The following is a 21,082-nucleotide window of genomic DNA, read 5'->3' as shown; positions in this document are numbered from 1 at the left end:
TTGAACTTTAGTTTTTAAAGTATTTTCTAACAGCGAATTCTAACAATGCCTCAAGGTTGTTAAAATAACTCGGATCTTGAGAAACAAAAGTGATTCGATAACAAAATATAGAACAGGTTATCAGTGAATTTAATCTTGAACATTCGACACCTGCTATGTCTTGGTTGATTTTAATGTTTAACACTATTACTGTGAATATGATTCTTTTCAACAATAATATTACAAAACTGTGTTGTTTTCCATCGCTTCGAGTGTTGTTTCAAGTTAATTTATAATTAATAAATGACGTATAGAAAACTGAATCCACAAATCATAACTCTAGAAAAAAATATTGTGTTTAATTTTTGATGTTCGGTGTTTCTTATGACTTGTATTAAAAACTCAGTAACAAGTGTGAACGGTGTTTATTGTAAAATATAAAGATACTTAAGGGACTATATGTGTTTTGTATGGCCAGGTAGTTAGGACGTTCGGCTCGCAATCTGAGGGTCACGGGTTCGAATCCCCGTCACATAAAACATTGCCACAATCAATCCCACTATTCGTTATTAAAAGCGTAGCCCAAGAGTTGGCAGTGGGTGGCGATGACTAGCTACCTTCCCTCTAGTCTTACACTGCTAACTTAGGGACGGATAAGATAGCCCTCGTGTAGCTTTGCGCGAAATTCAAAAAGAAACAAACCAATGATAATTCAAGCTACTACCCGTACATTGTTAGCATATCCTTCATTATTCTATTTTATCGCGAAGATTAATTGTTATTTAAATTTGCCAGAATGTTCAGAAATATTGACAGCGCTTATATGTAAGTTCCGTTTGTTAATAAATTCAAAACATTTTTACTGAAAAACAATGTTTTGTGTGTTTGTTTGTTTTGAGGCCCGGCATGGACAAGCGTGTTAAGGCGTTCGACTCATAATCCGAGGGTCGTGGGTTCGAATCTCGTTTGCACCAAACATGCTCGCTATTTCAGCCGTGGGGGCGTTATAATGTTACTGTCAATCCCACTATTCGTTGGTAAAAGAGTAGCCCAAGAGTTGGCGGTGGGTGGTGATGATTAGCTGCCTTCCCTCTAGTCTTACACTGCTAAATTAAGGACGGCTAGCGCAGATAACCCTCAAGTAGCTTTGCGCGAAATTTGTTTTGAATTTCGAGCAAGACTACTCGAGGGTTACCTGCGCCAGCTATCCCTAATTTTTCTACCAGTAAACACCACTCCATTCGTGGGCTATTTTTTACCAACGAATAGTGGAATTAACTGTTATATTATAACGCTTTCACGACTGAAAGAGCAAACATGTTCAGTGGCAGAATTCGAACCTGGAAGCCGCATATTGCGAGTTGAGCGCCCTAACCATCAGGTCGTGTTAGGCCTACGTTTCTCCTGACGGAAGAAAATGTAGATCGAATGTAATGCTTATAGTTGTGAAGATGAATAGCGACAAAACCAACTCTGATTGTGTGATTTTTTTATCCTAAATCTCTGGAGGCGAGCTAGAACGTTTTTGTTCAAATGATACAAAACAAAAGGAGGCTTATTTCTAAGGTGCGACAGTGAAGGAGATGTGACGATGAAGGTAAACTATTTTGTTTGCTGATGATCATTCTTATGCCGGTTAACCACGTTTGTTTTATAACACTTCCCACAACGAAATGGGTGAGTTTGTTCTTTTTAATTTCGCGCAAAGCTACACGGGGGCTATCTGCGCTAGCCGTCCCTAATTTAGCAATGTAAGACTAGAGGGAAGGCACCTAGTCATCACCACCTACCCCCAACTCTTGGGCTACTCTTTTACCAACGAATAGTGGGATTGACCGTCACATTATAACGCTCCTAAGGCTGAAAGGGCTAGCATGTTTGGTGTAACAGGGATTCGAACCCACGACCCTCGGATTACGAGTCGAGTGCCTTAACCACCTGGCCATGCCGGAGCCTGAAAAAGAGAGGATGCAATAACCATTAGAGTAGAAAAAAAATATCACGTGTTGTTTTTTAAACTAGAAATCTTTATTCGTGCTTTGGAATCGAACATCGAACGTTAATACGTTAAGCCCTTAAACTCAAGTCTCTGAAGAACGTTAATGATTGATTAGATATATAAACGAACCGGTTGTTTATGAGAACCAGGTACTACATACAAACGTCACTACTTTCAATAACAGCTTTTGGTGTTCTTTCAAGTGAGAAATAGGATTTTGTACACTCCATATTTGGTTGAAAGCAACGTCTATCTATCTTTCTCTTCGCTACGTTTATTTGATTTGAAAAAATAGGTTGAACCTAAAACAAAAGTAAATACCCAAAGTAATCGATTTGTTTTTAGTCTGAAAGGCACACGATACGTACGCGTGGGCATACAGCCAGGTCAGAGACCTATAAGGGTCTCTCTCTCTCTCTCCAGATCGGGATTTAGGTCACTGACAACTTGCGAAGGCCAGGTGCTGCCCTCTTCCTTCCTCTTGTACTGATGTTATACTTTCTGTTGTAATACAACAAGAAGGTCAGAGTGGACCTCATTTACTCCGATCCCTTTCAGGACGGTGTCCATGTACAAGCCACCGTTATTATTATGGTATGTTCGTGCATTTTGGCATCACAAATCTGTGTTGGCATCAACGATTCATTTAACATCAATAACACAGTTATTCTTACGCTGCTAAATTAAGGACGGCTAGCGCAGATAGCCCTCGTGTAGCTTTGCGCGAAATTCAAAACAAACAAAATCAATCCAATAAACCTGCACGAGGAGGAAGAGGTCAAGTGTACGTGACCCTCCTGGGTATACAAATATATATACCCAAACACCTAGAGCAGTGGTTTTTAACCTGGGGGTCGTGAGTACGTGACCCTCCTGGGTATACAAATATATATACCCAAACACCTGGAGCAGTGGTTTTTAACCTGGGGGTCGTGAGTGCGTGACCCTCCTGGGTATACAAATATAGATATCCAAACACCCAGAGCAGTGGTTTTTAACCTGGGGGTCGTTTGAAGTTTTCCGGGGGTTCACGGAAGGTTTGAGAGTTATTGGGGAAATCACGGAGCAGTTTGTAGTTTTTGTGGCAAGTGCCTGTAACTGCCCACCTGTGAGAAACACGCAGAAGTGCGGCAGTTGAACCGCGTCGAGATGCTTGTTGGGCAACCACCCGTCTAATTTTGAGTAAGAATTTGCATATATTACAACGCTTTGAATTTTTTAACTGTATAATATTAACACTCCTACGAAAAGTGGGGCTTAATAGGCCCCAGAGCAACTTGAAAGGTTATTAATATTAGGCTAATAATTTTGTATTTAAATGAAATTTAAATGATATTTAATGAAATGAAATCAAATGAAATGGCAATTTCATTTAAATACAAATTTAGTAGCCTAATATTAATAACCTTTCAAGTTGCTCTGGGGCCTATTAGGCCTCACTTTTCGTAGGAGTGTTAATACATCAAACTTAAAATTTAAATATCAAAGTTTCCATCATATTTAGTATATCTTCTCATTATATATCAACCTTCACACTGAGTGAATATGTAGGTTTTGTATGCTGTTCAGTAATTCCATGGATTTTACATTTGTTTAGCACTTGTAGCATTTCTCAAGGTCATTTATTTGTAATATTTTCAATAAATTAGGACCTTCGTATAGTTTTGTTTTATTCTACCTTTACACAAAGTTCACCATTACAAAAATTATTATAGGGGTCACGGTAATACCCAGGAGGGTCTCAGGGGGTAAGACGAGGAAAAAGGTTAAGTACCTCAGGGTACTGAAGGTTGAAATAAATATTTAAGTACCTTTGTCAGTTCGCAATACGAACATGACGGTTTTCTAAGAAACCGTAGTACAGATAAGCGACGAACATTAACTTTACATATAACAAAATATCGGGAGAATCAAATACATTACTTTTACTCACTTATTATCTGAAACAATTTCAAAATTATATCCAATTAATCCTATACAGTTGACGAAGTTTCAAGGTCATCGTTCCGCAGCTCCAAATTAGTGCGATTTACGTCAGAAGCGAAGAATCACAGCCCGTAATTACAGCCCGTTTGTTTCTACCGACATTCGACACGGTTTATCACTGTGATTTTGATGAGACACCAATGTGGGTTATCTGACTGATTTTAGTTCCGGCTTCTTCGTAATTTTCTGCGGTGGTTCGCGCACAATGAAAGGTTAAAGGTTATATATATATTAAATTAAATTGCCATTATTATAAAATAGGACATACGCGAATTAAAAAAAAAAATTTTCATGTGGAGGAAAACACAATGACGTAATAACTACGTCAAGCGACTGTTCCAAGAGAGAAGGGGTGGAAGGTAGGAAAAGCGCCGTAATTTCACAAAACGTTTTAGTTTTCTTATAAATATGTTTCTTTTTTAACATAAATAAAAATATTCATTCAAACCCCACCTCAAATCAAACAACACCAAACGAAAAACAGAAAAAAATTCATTTTTAAATAATGACACATGAAAAAATTATTTTAAGATACAGCAAAGTATTAAAACCGTTTGTTAGGAAGCAGTAAAACATTGGTAGAGGGTCTTAATAAATCTAAATACAAATATATGTGCTTAAAAATTCCAAATTTTAATCCAGCTGGATTGTTTGTTTCCGGATTTCGCGCAAAGTTACAAAGTTACTATCTGCGCTAGCCGTCCCTAATTTAGCACTGTAAGACTAGAGGGAAGACAGATGGTCATTACCGCCCACCGCCAACTTTTGGGGTGCTCATATACCAACGAATAGCGGGATTGACCGTAACATTATAATGCCCCCACGGCTGAAAGGGCGAGCATGTTTGGTGTGGCAGGGATTCGAACCCACGACCCTCATATTACGTCATTGCCTTAACCACCTGGCAATGCTGGGCCTACGAATTAGATTATATATACACACACACACACACACGCTAGGAGAAATCGCAAAAATTTTCCAGTTAAATTAGTATATTTATTGTAACGGTATATCTTTAAATAATAAAAAAAAAATAATATAAAAGAATTCTACTCGCAGGCACTGAAATCCGAAAGTCCACTAGTTTTAGTGCTAACATTAATTAGTTAAGACTATTATAGTTGTTTTGTTGTTGTGTTGAATTAAGCACAAAGCTACACAGTGAGCTATCTGTGCTCTGCCCACCACGAGTATCGAAACCCGGTTTTTAGCGTTGTAAGTCCGCAGACATACCGCTGAGCCACTGGTATTTAATAGCAAAGACTATTAAATACGCCCTATATGCAATAAAGAGATAAGTTAACACTCTAACTTATGTACGTTTTTTGCTCTGATTTAGTTAGGGCTAAACTTTACCGTATTTAATACTGTCATTAGATAAACCTATAACGTTATTCTACGACCTAACGTTGGACGGTTTTAAAAGCTTTGATAATATTTTAATACACTGTGGTACGTGAGTGTCTGGTAAGGTATATTTACACCCATTAAAATGTAGGGCGCACAAAAGCTGAGTATTAGCCTACTCGATTGTAGAAATCGACATGGTTTCCAAACAATTCACGCGCCAAAAACCTTTTGTTTTGTTTGTTTGGGAATTTCGCACAAAGCTACTCGAGGGCTATCTGTGCTAGCCGTCCCTAATTTAGCAGTGTAAGATTAGAGGGAAGGCAGCTAGTCATCACCACCCACCGCCAACTCTTGGGCTACTCTTTTACCAACGAATAGTGGGATTGACCGTCACATTATACACCCCCACGGCTGGGAGGGCGAGCATGTTTAGCGCGACGCGGGCGCGAACCCGCGACCCTCGGATTACGAGTCGCATGCCTTACGCGCTAGGCCATGCCGGGCCCGCCAAAAGCCACTGCACTGAATTCGTAAGCACTAACCAACTGTTCAACGTACTGGCTACGATATGTTACGTGTATAATAATAATACGCTAAAAATGTTGCTAGCATGTCCGGTTTAAAACTTTTAAAATTTCTAAAACAGCAACTGTTTCGTCTACGACCTCCTGAAATACCTGATCGCGTTAGCCGTGCGAACCCTTTGACGGCTCTGACTAACCCTACAAGGTTTCTCCAGCTCACTTGACTGGGACATCCGCTTTTGATATTCCGATAAATATAGACAGATTTTTTTACGAATGGTGAACATGTCATGCACGTATTGAAATATCTTTTCAACTCAATGGATGGCGCCACTTATCGATGTTTAGGCACGCGACAGTTTCTGAAGATACAGTATATGGTTTTTACAGGTATAACATGAAGAGTAAACAAACGAAATTAATGAAAATTATAAATTTAAAAATGAAGTAGAAGTTAACTTACAAAACTAATTAAACAAGAATATCAACCACGAATCTAGAAAAGTTAATTTCTACTTTGTCAGCTTTATACATTTATCTGTAGGCCAAAGTGATCACATTATATAAATTTGTAGTTGTGGCTTTAATTATCGTAAAAGGTAGAGATATATGGCTATATTGAAAGTTGATAGATGTTTCCAATCCATGGAAACACAATTAAAATGTTAACGGAAACTGTACAATTGCTATGAAACGTATACAAAATATGTCGGAACAAAACGTACACAAACAAGTAAAGTAATGCCAATTGGTTATATTGGTTAGGCTGCATCATTTAGCTGTACGAGTCACAATATAAGTATTTATTTTCTCTGATAATAATCTTGTTGTATTTTGAATTATTTTGCGTTTAATTACGTTTTTATTTGTTGTATCTTTGAATTTCTCGCAAAGCTACAGATGGGTTATAAGCGCTTTATCAATTATGGGAATCGAACCTTGAATTTTAATGTTGTTAATCTAGAAACTTGTCTCTGATCAACTAGAGGACTCGTAAACCAAAAAGTATAATAATATATCACTTTCATACTTTGAAGACCATCTTTAAAATATATCTTAAAAATTAACTTCATACTGTAATTCTAGGTAACAGAATGGAGCTAAAATAGGGATTTATAGTGTGGGTAAACAACGTCAACAGTATCTCCAGCCTTGTTTACTTACTTTTCTACGAACATTGTTGTTGGTTAAGGCGTTCGATTTGTAATCTGAGGGTCGCGGGTTCGAATCGCCATCGCAGCAAACATGCTCGCCTTTTCAGCCGTGGGGGCTTTACAAAGTGACGCTCAATCCCACTATTCGTTGGTAAAAGAGTAGCCCAAGAGTTGGCGGTGGGTGGTGATGGCTAGCTGCCTTCCCTCTAGTCTTACACTGCAAAATTAGGGACGGCTAGCGCAGACAGCCTTCATGTAACTTTGCGAGAAATTCAAAACAAACAAACAAACCTGCAGGTGCGTGGTTGACTGATACGGTCCATAAAACAATAATAAGAAACCAACAGTTGTCCAATTGCGAACAAGAACGTCCTAGATGAGGTGCCTGATTGGCTGATAAGGTTTATATAATAAGAATAGGAAACCGACAGTTGTCTATTTACAAACCATTCAAAAATATTGTACACAGAAGTAATATAAATTACTTTTTCATCTGCATTTTGTTTTCCAGTAATTTTACGTTTTTTTTCATAAACTTTCTGTTGAATTTCTTGTGTTGTGACGTAAAATATTTTTTCTCAACTTGTTAAAAATATACAAAACAAGAAATATTTCCTAAAGGTAATTTATTTGATTTGTCAAATAATAAAATAGTAATATTAAAATAGAATGCCAATACAAAGTGTTCAATTCTTTTTTTAAGTCGAGAAGAAATCAAAATGTCAAAATAAATTCATGTTTCGTCACGAGATAGCAGGACATGCATATAAAGTATACTGCGCTGAAACATATTTGCAGTTATAATACCTTGACAGATCAGTGTAATGGCACTTCGTATCACAGATTTAAGCATAACTTATATATATATATTTATTGTTATATTTTGTCTGACGTTACTGCTTGTTTAAAAGAAAAATACCAAATTGATTGTTGTTCGAAAAATCTTCAAACGTTGCGGTTTTTAATAACGAAAGCCTTCGAAATATTGAAAAACCAGTAGGCCCACAAATTGTTATAAAAACAACTCAGCTACAGTGAACTTATTCTGTTAACATTATTTCTATATTACTTTCCACTTTAAGAGTTTGTAATGTAACGCCACCTATTGCAATTTACAAGAACTAGTGTAAAACTTTAATGAACGTAAATAAACAAAGTATATGCGGGTTGGCTTATAGACTGTTCAAAACACTCCTGGTGAGTGCATGACCAAACGATACATTTCTCCGTACTAAATATTTTAAAAAAATTAAATAATAAAAGAATATTTATACAATTCCTACTGTTTACGTAGACTCTTCTATACTGCTATAGGTGGCGAAGAAATTATTAATTATTACTGTAGAATGGTGATTATTTAGGCATAACGACTTTTGTTTAATGAAATTTGATTTTTCTCAATTTTTGCGAAGACAGAGTCTGGACATTGATATCAAAGTAATATGTGATGCAGGAGAGGCAGTAAAAAAATGTATTTTAAAAAAATCGTCATAATTTCGCTATATTTTGCATCTGTCAAAAATCGCGTGTTCTTTGGAGCATAGACCCGGCATGGCCAAGCGCGTTAAGGCGTGCGACTCGTAATCCGAGGGTCGCGGGTTCGTGCCCCCGTCGCGTCAAACATGCTCGCCCTCCCAGCCGTGGGGGCGTTATAATATGACGGTCTATCTCACTATTCGTTCGTAAAAGAGTAGTCCAAGAGTTGGCGGTGGGTGGTGATGACTAGCTGCCTTCCCTCTAGTCTTACACTGCTAAATTAGGGACGGCTCGGTGCAGTGGGCTAACCACCTACCCACTTGAAAACCTGTTGAAGAATCCGCAAGCGATTGCGGCCCAATGTTCCTTGAAGGAATCGAGTGGTGAATGAATGAATGGAGCATAACAATGAAATACCGCTTAGGATATAAATTATGAAATTATATACTTTATGGAAACTGATACTGAAAAACCATATATGAAATATCCTACACGTCCCACGTTGAAATAACATGTTATTTAATCTTCGTTCAATAACAGATAAAACATTTTCAAAACTATAAAAGCTCTGATTTAAAAGTTGTCGAAGATATTGTCTTGCTTCTCGTGATATGTAGTACATATTGGAAGGATTTAGACATTTCTGAGAAAAATAGTTGGATAAATATGATTGGTTTGTCTGGAATTCTGCGCAAAGCTATAGGAGGGCTATCTGTGTTCGTCGGCTCGGCATAGCCAGGGGGTTAAGGCATTCGATTCGCAATCTGAGGATCGCGGGTTCGAATCCCTCTTACACCAAACATAATCGCCCTTTCAGCCGTGTGGTCGTTATGATATGACGGTCAATATCGCTATTTATTGGTAGAAGGTTCGCCCAAGAGTTGGTGGTGATGACTAGCTGCTTTCCTTCTAGTCTTATATTGCTAAATTAGGGACGGCTAGCACAGTTTGTTTCATCGTTTTGTTTTAATTTCGTGCAAAGCTACTCGAGGGCTATCTCTGCTAGCCGTCCCTAATTTAGCAGTGTAAGACTAGAGGGAAGACAGCTAGTCATCACCACCCACCGCCAACTCTTGGGCTACTCTTTTACCAGTGAACAGTGAAATTGATTGTAACATTATAACGCTCACACGGTTGTAAGGGCGAACACGTGGGGTGGAACATGTATCAAATCCACGGATCTAGCATTGCAAGTCAAGCAACTAACCACCTGGCCATATCGGCCCCCCCCCCAAAGAAAAATAAACAAAAATGACCTTTACTTTGCAATACTATTAGCCCTGATGAAGCTGCGAAAATGAAAGATTTACTGAGATAAAGTTTTTATTATTATTTGAAGATTGTTTTCTATTGCTAAAATGTCAAGAACATATAACAAATTATTTAAAAGCCAGGATAAAGTTTCAGAGAAACAGACCAACGTTCTGCCGAAACATGTAGTATGTTTCACCATCAATAAAGTTTTTCTGCGTGATTATAAACTGTTGTAAAACACCTGTCATGACAATATAAAATTAAATATATTTGTAGGTTCCAGTTTTGTTTTATGGCCAGTGATTCTCACTTACCTCCACTTGCTCCGATCGGAGAAAGCGACTCTATTCCGCATGTCGTCGTGGTATCTGGGGAGTGAAGGTTGGGACTGGTTAGAGAGGATGTAGATGTTGTGGAAGAAGATGTTGTGTCCCTTACCCTGGGAACCAGCGAAGTGGTTGAAGTTGTGGAAGAAGCAGAAAAGGAGGTTCTGGCGTACGGTAATCCAGAGTACTGTAGGGCAGCTGCCAATAAAGACGAATGTCCTTGTGGTAAATTCAAATTCGATGGTCCTGGTCTTTCCAGTGCTTCCGTTAAGAGAGGATGCAAGTTGTCTCGCGACGCGGTAAATTCAGGATGTTGAATTGTGGTGGAACCTAAACTAGATGAGGTTTCTCGAGTGGAAAAGCTACTGCTTGCAGATGGAATCGCGATGGTAGAGACCTCTGTTGGATAATGGTCAACTTCAAACTCTTCAAGAGGTACTGACGACGAGTTCTGACCTGTAAAAGAAGGTGATTTCAGGACAGAAAGAATGTCTTCCGAGTTAGCAACAACTTGAATACAACTCGTATCATCTTCTGTCTTGTTTTTCCTTTTCCTTGTACAATTAGAAGTCTGTAACTCCTCCAGTTGAGGCTGGGACGTCAGCAGCTGGGTGAGAATGTCAGTATTTTCTATCCTCGTCTCAGTATCAGCAAAAATACGATCTAGTTCGAAATGAGGATACGAAAACTGCGTAATAATATCTTCGCCTTCAGCCAGTTCCGGAACGAGACCGTGAAAGTCCATGTGTGATAATTCTTGTAGGACATCGTGTTGTTGTTGAACAATCACATTAGGCCCACTGTCCTGTAAAACATAGATAAATAAATAAAACAAACCAAAAAATGTTTTAAATCGTGGAGTAGTGATAATCAAATGTTTACTTGTCCACTTTAATCCAGAAGAAAGTGAAAGGGTTTTGTTTGTAGTTAAGTTCACAGCCTCGCTCTTTCAGCCATGGGGGCCTTACAATGTGACAGTCAATCCCATTATTCGTTGGTAAAGGAGTAGCCTAAGAGTTGGCGGTGGGTGGTGATGACTAGCTGCCTTCCCTCTAGTCTTACACTGCTAAATTAGGGACGGCTAGCGCAGATAGTCCCTCGTGTAGCTTTGCGTTCAATTCAAAACAAACAGAAAAAGAAAAAAATATTATAATAAATGAAACAGAGCAACTGTTAGTAATTAGATTCTTGAAACTATGTTAAAATGTGAACAACAACCAACCAGTGGAAACTTAGCAGGAAGAGAGAACATTATTAATATTAAATCGTAATCTTCCTTACATTTTTATCTTATTAATTCATTTTTAGGATTCATATAAGTAAATAAATAGACGTAATAAGCCAGAGCTATGCGTACAAAACATGTCATGTATCACATATATATTTTAATATTATTTGTCACCACGTGCTCGTGGTAACAAGTACAGCTCAAAATTACGATAGCTATCACCATCTAACGGTCAATGTTAATAACAGAGACACACTATAAAGTCAAGTATCTAACAAGTTATTTTATTTTTTTGTTGAACAGAGAACTACACAATAGTCTGCGTTAAGCCTACTATGAGTGTAAAAAAAACCCGAATTTTAGGTTTTTAGCAGTGAGAGCCCTCAGACTTTCTGCTCAGGCATGGAGGAAGTAGGAAGGAGTGGAACAGTTTCTGTCGTTGTGCTAACGAAGGAATGGAACAGTTTCTGTCGTTGTGCTATATTATGTTTATGGAAATTAGTATTTTTGTCTAATTCGTACTTCCTTCTTCTCCTATGACGCCGAAAATTTATAAGTTGATGAATGATAACATTTGGAATTTTTACAACCTGCGTGCAAAAAATACACAACAAAACAAATCTATTTCGATAAATTACTGCACATCGAACGTTAATTTTGTGATGAACGTTATTCAGTTTTGTACTCACTAGACAGGAAAGGTCCACCATCTTGCCATCTGTATCAGGACACCAGAGTAGATCGCTGTTAACGTATGGCATTTCCTCTTCAGCCGCTGTTGTCCGTAGACCTATGTGGTGGACACTGGAATACGGAAAACACATTGAAACAAACCAAGAATTACGACACGTAATATGTTATCACAGCCACTAATGGGTGCTGAAAACCTAATGAATCGTCTATTAGGTAACCTTCCATTCGTTCACGTGTTAAGGCGTGCGACTCGTAATCTGAGGGTCGCGGGTTCGCATCCCCGTCGCGCTGAACATGTTCGCCCTCCCAGCCGTGGGGGCGTTGCAATGTGACGGTTAATCCCACTATTCGTTGGTAAAAGAGTAGCCCAAGAGTTGGCGGTGGGTGGTGATGACTAGCTGCCTTCCCTCTAGTCTTACACTGCTAAATTAGGGACGGCTAGCGCAGATAGCCCTCGAGTAGCTTTGTGCGAAATTCAAAAACAAACAAACTATTCGTTCACGTACATAATGGTTCCACGTATTTTAAATACGTCAGTAAACCAATGTATTCACGTTCTATCAACACAACTACCATACTCTTAATCGGATATTTAAACGTTCAGCTATTAATTCAGTCGCTGATTCGTTGAAATCAAATTAAGTTAGAAACGCTGTGTTTATGTCGAATAAAACTGAAATAAATGAATTTATTGTAGTTCGATCGCAGCCCAAACAGAAAATGTATAAATTTGAAAAACGAAAAAGAAGAATATAATTGAGTAAATGTTTCTTCACTACCTCTCATTGTGTATAATAACGAATTTCATTATCTCTTTTTACATTAAACGAGTAACCTATTTCTTTGTCTATTTTAGTTTTTGTTTGTTTTAGACTTTAAGAATTAAATCGAAAATAATTTATTTTAAAAAACGTTGTGATGTCGGATATGTGCACTAGATGGCACTACAATAAACACAACTCAATAAAATTTTATTGTTGAACTACCCTCGTCGCGCAAAACGTTTGCAACATTTTTCATGCTCATGACTTGAATTTTCCTTATTCTATCATTTTCATGCACACCATTTAAGCTACGTTTTCTTTCAGGCAATGTATGTTACATCGATAAATCCGGATCTGAGAAACAAGCTCACGTAAACGTAACTTTATAATAACGTACAGAGAATGAAACGGTTATAAGTGTTTATTGTATGGCGGTTTTACTGAGTTGAAATAAAGAAACTCACAACAACGGAAAATAAAACCCGCAATAAAGTAAAAAACAAACCAACTAAATCTTGTTTATAACAGAACACAAAATAAATCCAAGCTATCTTATTACAAAATAAAGTAAATGTAAAGTTGCAATGAAGGCGAATTTAGCTGATTACGCAGAAACGTCTGAACGCGTGTTCACAAAGTGATAAGTCTATGGTTCTGAACAAACTGCGCACGTGTATTTTAAACCTGTATAAGTTGAGAAAGCTCACAGAAATTATATTTAGCCTAAAATTAACCTTTTAAATAAATTACACTGTGGGTTAAGTGTTTTTTTGTGTAAAATGCTTTGCAAACAAAAAATATTAAAGATGAAATCAAAGCCAGCAGTCACATGACGACAACGACAATGTGCCATCACGTAGCATACTCATTGCAAAAAACAGGAAAATTCACACGTAATCTGGACTCTCTGGAGAAATCCCTTTACACAATATGAGATTTGTAGTACCGGATCGAGAATTTTGTCAGAAAAAGTTCCGGACAGACAAACATAGATGTACTATTTATTTACATAGATACCTGCGACCTCTTACCACACATATTTACATTATATTCTGACGCATTCTTTGTTTCTTAGCGCAAAAATACACAGTACGCTACTTACGCTCTGTCCATTGTGTGAAAACGAGCCCCGGATTTTAAGAGCTGTAAATCCGTAACTCACCGAAAGTCTCCTTTAATAGGAAAGAGAGATATATTTTGTAAAAATCGATGTAATTTTAACCTGTTGGATGGTGTTACCATGGTAACGTACCTCGACCCGTTCCTTACAGACTAATAACAGTTACAGATAAGGACACATCTACAGAAGTTTAACACTTACCGATAGATGCTCTAAACCTACACATGATTAAACTGAATAGTGGGTTCTCTGCGGATATCGAAACCTGAATTTCAGCGTTATAAGCCCTCAACCATACCACAGAGCCACTGGATATTAATATAATTGTTTTATATTTTTTTTATTATTGTTTCTTTTAAAGTAGGAACATATACTGTTTAAACAGCGATGGTGAGGGGGCGTCACTAATGAAACGTTTGTTTTGAATTTCGCACAAAGCTACTTGATGGCTATCTGTGCTAGCCGTCCCTAATTTAGTAGTGTAAGAGTAGAGGAAAGGCAGCTAGTCATCACCACCCACCGCCAACACTTGGGCTACTCTTTTACCAAAGAATAGTGGGATTGACCGTCACATTATAACGCCCCCACGGCTGAAAGGGCGAGCATGTTTGGTGCGACCGGGATTCGAACCCGCGACCCTCAGATTACGAAAAACCACATCGTACTATCTGCTTAGACTACCGAGAGGAATCGAACTCCTGATTTTTAGCGTTGTAAATCCGGAGACTTACCGCTGTATTAGCACGGTGCTTAGTGAAACGACCGTCATATTCGTAAGAACGAGAAAACAAACAGAGAAGGTGTTTTTTCAAAAGTCACCGAGTCATACTCGTGGCGTTCAGAGGTCTGAGAGTTGGATAACTCTTGCTAGAACAAACATACAAGCTGCTGTATATCACACATCGTAATCAAGCTTTCCCATTCATCCATGATCAGAGCATATTTTTATTTAGTCTTAACTATTCAAGCAAAAAAAATCTATTCTTAACTTCAAAATAAAAAAAATACACAGAAAATATGTGGAGTTTTACATCTTTTAGGTTCTGTTTATGAAAGAAATAAGCTATTTATCCTAAATTTAAAACAAAACAAAAACAAAGTTATCACAGTTTTTCCACAAGCCAACCGAGACAGCGATCTTTAAAACAACTATATTCTATTTTTCAAAGCTGAATTCAATACAAGTTGTTGTGTTTTTTTTCAGGTTAGCCTTAAATATCAGTTTTTACAGAACCGTCACTCCTCCTACATGAAGTAATTTTTTTACAACTTACTTTTTATGTTGTAAACTCATTTTCCATCTTGAAATAAAAGATGTCTTCTCAACAGCCTTACCCTGAAACATACAAATCTTTATAGGTTACGTGAACGTTCTTAATAAGTCACTATCTATTTCTAATTTCAAGTAGTTCAACCTTTCAGTATTCTTCGTTAAGCACTTGATGGTCAATTACCATTAGAATTTTTTTTATTAAAAATTCGATTCAGATAAATTCATAAGCTTACGTCACTTCACGCTATAAATTGTGCGCGCTACACTTTATACGTTCTCACTACATAACAGAGTCATAAATCAGTGAAATGTACTTTTTTTGTTTCACCACTGTTTTTACGAGTTTTTGTGTCCATACGTGTGATAAATAAATTTTCGAGGTCGCCACCAGAAAGCGCTTTTATCACACGATTTCGCTAAAGAATTTGATCCGTTCTATTTCCACAATAGTGTTGCAAGCAATAAATAAGTGAAATTGTGATACCCTGTGTCTCACCAGTAGTTTAACTATTCGTGGTATATTATTTTTCAAGACCGCCCCAGATGGCGTTTTATATAAGATTCAGAGAGTTTTCTGTTCTTCACTTCAATTTAAATTCAACTCCTTTCGAATAATTGGAAACCAGAGAATAAAACCGACTGAGAAAATTCACACGTGATCATAGCTGGTATCAGCCAATTACAGAAAGCTCGAAATAAAATTCACACGTGACCATAGCTGGTATCAGCCAATTACAGAAAGCTCGAAACAAAATTCTAATGTGGCCATAGTTGGTATAAGTCAATCAGAGGAAATTGAAGATAAAAGGCCAATCGAGAAATTTCACAGGTGTCCACAACTGGTATAAACCAATTACATAGCTCGAGATAAAATATCAACTGAGAAAATGTGCCCGTGACCTTTGAACAGCCAATCACTGCACGTGTAACGTTGACCTTACCTTTCATCAGCCAATCATTGCACGTATAATATAAATCTTAATGCTGTATCTCATTTACTATGGGTTCTCAGTCCTATGGTTTCTCTGTTTCTAACTGTGGTTGGTTCGTGTTAATCGGTTCTCGGTCTCCCTGTTTTTGAACTGTGATTTATTGATATACAGAAGTTCTCAATATCCAAGATTTTCTGTTTCTAAGCTGATATTGGTTCGTATTTAGCATATTTTACTGAGTGATTTTCTTGTTATCGATCTGTGATTGGTTCATCGGTTATCAATATTATGGATTTCATTTTCTTTCTTTCAAAGCAGTTTTCACTAACGCGATTTCCTGTTTCTGAGCTACTACTGGCTCGAATGCATTAATTCTACGTTTTTTTGATGGAAGCTTTCCAGTTGGAACGCTAGAAACCGGGGTTCGATTCTCGATGAGCAGAGCTCTGATATCCCTTTGTACTTAACTTTAAACCAAACAAAACAAAATCACTTACAGTTTAATTTATTAATAACAAATATGATTCAGAAAAATAGAATTTATTATTAAACTGTAAATATATCCCATGAAACCTTGTAACTGTTAACTAAATCTGAACCACAATGACGGTGTCACACGCGTTTATCTACAATCACGGTGCCACACAAATGTTTAACTACAATCACTGTACTACACAGATGTTTCTGTCTGTAATTTTATTTATTTTATAAAAAATAATTCTGAAAAGTGGCCATGAACTTTATGTGCCGAACCACGAATCCAAGGGTCTTTTACCAACGAATAGTGGGATTGACCGTGGGATAACGCCCTCACGGCTGAAAGGGCGAGCATGTTTGGTGCGACGGGGATGCAAACCTGCGACCCTCGGATTACGAGTCGAACGTCTTAACACGCTTGGCCGTGCCGGGCCTAATCGTAGAAACATAACGTGGTTTTCAAACGCTGTCCTGCTTGATTTCTAGATCATATTTGTTCGGTGTGTAAGTTTGTCACATATAATTATATGGGTATTTGCAACCTGAACGGTACATACGCTGAAAAGAAAGGTCAGAGACCCCGATGGTCATACATAGCCATCTATCCCTAATTCAGAACCGCTGAACAGAGGAAGGACAAACAGTCCGAACCATCTTCTACCTCCAATACTGTCCAAACGTCCGAACGGGAGAGCGTCAGGTGTCATTATAGGACCTTCCTATACGTTCAGCACGTTAATTAACTCTCAGATATAATTCCAACTGAACGAAAATTAGTTGTTTTTTTTTTTTAATTTCGCGCAATGCTATTCAAGGGCTATCTGCGTTAGCCATCCCTAATTTAGTAGTGTAGGCAGCTAGTCATCCCCACCCACCGCCAACTCTTGGGCTACTCTTTCACCAACGAATAGTGGAATTGACCCTCACATTATAAACGCCCTCACGGGTGAAAGGGCAAGCATGTTTGGTGGGACGGGGATTCGAACCCGCGACTCCCAGATTAAGAGTCGACTGCCCTAACCACCTGGCCATATCAGGTCCCACACGTAAACTAAATCGTTAGATCACTGGTGGTTCACAGGCCAAATAGAGAGTTCATAACGTCTGAATGAGTGGTTCGTTTCTTACAGCTAACACGTAAGCGAAACACAGTTTAGTGAGATGCTACAGCGATCACGACCTCTAGCGATGATCTCGGAAAACGTACACGATTAAACTGCTCACGAGTTTTATACCTGCTAATTTTAATCCTGGTTCGTGACTGGGCATAAAAGGTTCATCATCACTTTCCGGGATTCATGTCATGAAACTGACAACGAGTTAGTACAAGGGGCGTTTCCTTAGGTCAGGTCATAAGGTCACATAGAGGCAGAATTTTCGTGAGCAATTTCAAAATTATCATTATACACGTGTAAGGAAATAAATCGACATCTGTGTCCTTAACCCCCCCCCCAAATCTCCGCAAATGTCCTGGAAGTTTTATATCCTATTTGGAAAATAAGTTAAGTGTTATTTAACCAAGCATTCCACGAAATGACGTCACGTGAGTAATGAATTTGAACTACGAGGCTGGGCAGTGAACGAAGAGATGATAACTTTCGTTTGAACCTGTGCTGTTTAAAGAAAATAAAACTGATTGTTTTTCATCGTTCATTTGTTAATCGAACTCAAATTCCTTATTTCATTGCCAGTCTGAATTACAAACAGAGTTTGTGGGTTCCTGTTTTGCAGAGTCTAGAGTCTAGACCACCAGTACCGCCATCTGTTGGCAATATGTTTCGTGACATGCGCCGTGAACGGCAACTCAAACTGTTCGGTTACGTATTCTTAAATAAAACCCTGTCTTTGCGTTAGTTCCTATACAAAAGAAAGAGAAATGGACTTTTGGACTTAGTAATGATGTGTCCAATTGATTTTGCAGCTAATCGCGAATAAGTTAACATACAGATGTTTATTTGTCTCACAGCTCGTGATGGTTTTAGAGTTATCGTTTTCTCAGTACAAAGGCGAACAAAGGGCTATCTACACGTTGTCCACTGCGGGGAATCGTACCCAGGATTTAGTGTTGTAGATCATTAAATTTATACTTGACCCACAGAGAGACGTTTTTTTATATATATATATAGGAATACAAGATAATGTGGGTCAGATAATTAGGGCGCTCGACTCGTAAGCTGAGGGTCGCAGGTTCGAATCCCCGTCCCAGCAAACATGTTCGCCCTTTCAGCCGTAGGGGCGTTATGATGTGAGGTCAATATCCCTATTTTTTGGTAGAAGATTAGCCCAAGAGTTGGAGGTGATGACTACCTGCCTTCCCTCCTATCTTACACTACAAAATTAGGGACGGCTAACGCAGACACCCCTGTGTAGTTCTGAGCAAAATTTGAAAACAAAACAAGACATTGACCTAAATAGTGTACTCTCCCTTTTATACATTTATGTCTGTATTCAGTAAAATAGATCTGCGATATAAACTGGTTTTGCATACAGTTAATAAATCGACAAGTGAATGAAGCAAGTAACCATATGAATTACAACAATAGAGACTGACCCTTAATGGGCAGACCACAGACAGCCCATTTTATAGCTTGTGTTTAACGTCAAACAAACCTGTTAACGAGTCTCTATGCGTCACAAAATATCTTCTCAACAGTGACGTCACAAGAATTTAACATTTCTATTTGCTTAAATTTTCGATAAACGTGAACACAAGTAGAAATGTTTGATTCGACGACTCACTTCAGATTCAGATCATAAGCACGAGCTATAACAATTTACGTTGTTTATTTTCGCTATACTACTCAGTTTACCTTTCACGTTAGAATAAAGTTCCTTTTCTTGCTAAATGATGTCGCTAGTTATTTCTAATGCTCTGCAGCGTGTTTCGGTAGAAAGTTGAGACACCACATTTTTGCTCTGTTTTTACGATTTTGTTAAATATTATGTTTATATCCTGTTTAAGGCATGAATAAACTGAAGTCTTGTAGTCTTGTAGAATATCCATTGGGTGACTACACTTCTGCATTTTACAGAGGTTATATAGTTACCTAAAGGTACGGCATTGCCAGGTGGTTAAGGTACTCGACTCGTAATTCGCGGGTTCGAATCCCCGTCACATCAAACACGCTCGCCCTTTCAGCTGTGGGGGCGTGATAATGTGACGGTCAATCCAACTATTCGTTGATGACTAGCTGCCTTCCCTCTAGTCTTAAACTGCTAAATTAGGGACGGCTAGCGCAGATAGCCCTCGTGTAGCTTTGCGCGAAATTCAAAACAAACCAGTTACCTTAAACATTACATGGTCAGCCACATTTTAACTATCCAAATAACTGGAGTGCTCTCCAAATGTGACAGGTGTACGCTGATGTGTGTGTGTGTGTGTGTTTTCTTATAGCACAGCCACATCGGGCTATCTGCTGACTCCAACGAGGGGAATCGAACCCATTATTACGCTGATGTAAAGACCAATCACTGAGAACAAAACATAGTAGTTTCATGCATCCACCTTGTGGAAATAAAACATTAAATAACGAGTGTCTGTTAAGAATATAAAACAATAATATTTCGTTGTTTTTATCACTAGATTTTCATAATTTTCAAACCAGGCTTTGCTACAAGAAAAGATGAGATATCGGAATTAACCCGTTGACTGTCAAGTATTTCAGTTGCTACAATACAACTCTAATGCTTCTTCATTATGTAACTTTTATTCGTGACGCCATTTTGGATCGAAAGTGAAACAATTTGTAAGTAGGTCAAATGCATGTATGGTGCTGACATCTAGCGTTGAATTAGGTATTATTGAGAACAAATTAACTCGTCCGTGGCACTGTGTTACCGATCGGCTTGGACGAGTTTTCTCGTCTACGGCACTGAACAGGTTAAATCGTATCATTACTAAAGTAAAAGTGGTGAAATATACGATGTATTACTTAAGATACATCAAACTACGTTTATGACGTAAAAAAAGTATAGAAAACGGGTATGTTTTATTCTATTCTTTCCTACACTCTACTTCTACTAATATTATTGATTAGAAGTCGTCATATATCCATTTTTCTTTTTATATATTTTTGTTATATCGATTATTACGCACTGTTAGCTCAGTATCTGAATTTAGAACTAACCTAAATCTCTTAAACTTACCGAACTTCGCGTGATATTAGTAGGATTACGGCCGAAAGCGTTATAAAACATTTTTTTTTCGTATTATATATTTTTGTTATACCGATTATTATGCATTGTTAGCTCAGTGTCTGAATGTAGAACTAACCTAAATCTCCTAAGCTTACTGAACTTCGCGAGATATTAGTAGGATTACGGCCGAAAACGTAGCTGAACAGCGAGGATACCTAATTGACCACAATATTCACTCTAATCATTATAAGCAGGTACGTAAGGCAGTATATTCAGCTATCTAAACTTATTACTGGCTTGATTTACAGTTTTGCTCTCTGTAGGTAGGTCACTTTGATTAGAAGTCGATATTGTGAAGTTGTTCGCGAGCTTTACTTGGAAGACAGCCACAACTTCGAGTTATTAAAATC

At 38.0% G+C, this 21,082-nt stretch overlaps 1 protein-coding gene across 3 annotated transcripts in view; it reads right to left on the bottom strand.

The window, feature by feature from the left end:
* The window catches only part of LOC143228770 (uncharacterized), a 128,224-nt gene that overhangs the window by 73,845 nt on the left and 33,297 nt on the right, over positions 1-21,082 (bottom strand). For all 3 annotated transcript variants that reach the window (XM_076460107.1, XM_076460108.1, XM_076460105.1), the window contains exons 2-4: positions 15,128-15,189; positions 11,966-12,080; positions 10,037-10,853 (exon numbers count right to left, since the gene is read on the bottom strand). In XM_076460107.1, coding sequence (XP_076316222.1) covers positions 10,037-10,853; positions 11,966-12,080; positions 15,128-15,147 — 952 coding nt within the window. In that variant the 5' untranslated portion in view covers positions 15,148-15,189. The remainder of the gene's footprint in view (positions 1-10,036; positions 10,854-11,965; positions 12,081-15,127; positions 15,190-21,082) is intronic.

This window comes from Tachypleus tridentatus, chromosome 10, assembly GCF_004210375.1.
Source record: "Tachypleus tridentatus isolate NWPU-2018 chromosome 10, ASM421037v1, whole genome shotgun sequence".
In the NCBI taxonomy this organism is placed as follows: domain Eukaryota; kingdom Metazoa; phylum Arthropoda; class Merostomata; order Xiphosura; family Limulidae; genus Tachypleus; species Tachypleus tridentatus.
The sequence above is the reverse complement of the archived record's forward strand: the minus strand, read 5'-3'. Positions and strand labels throughout refer to the sequence as shown.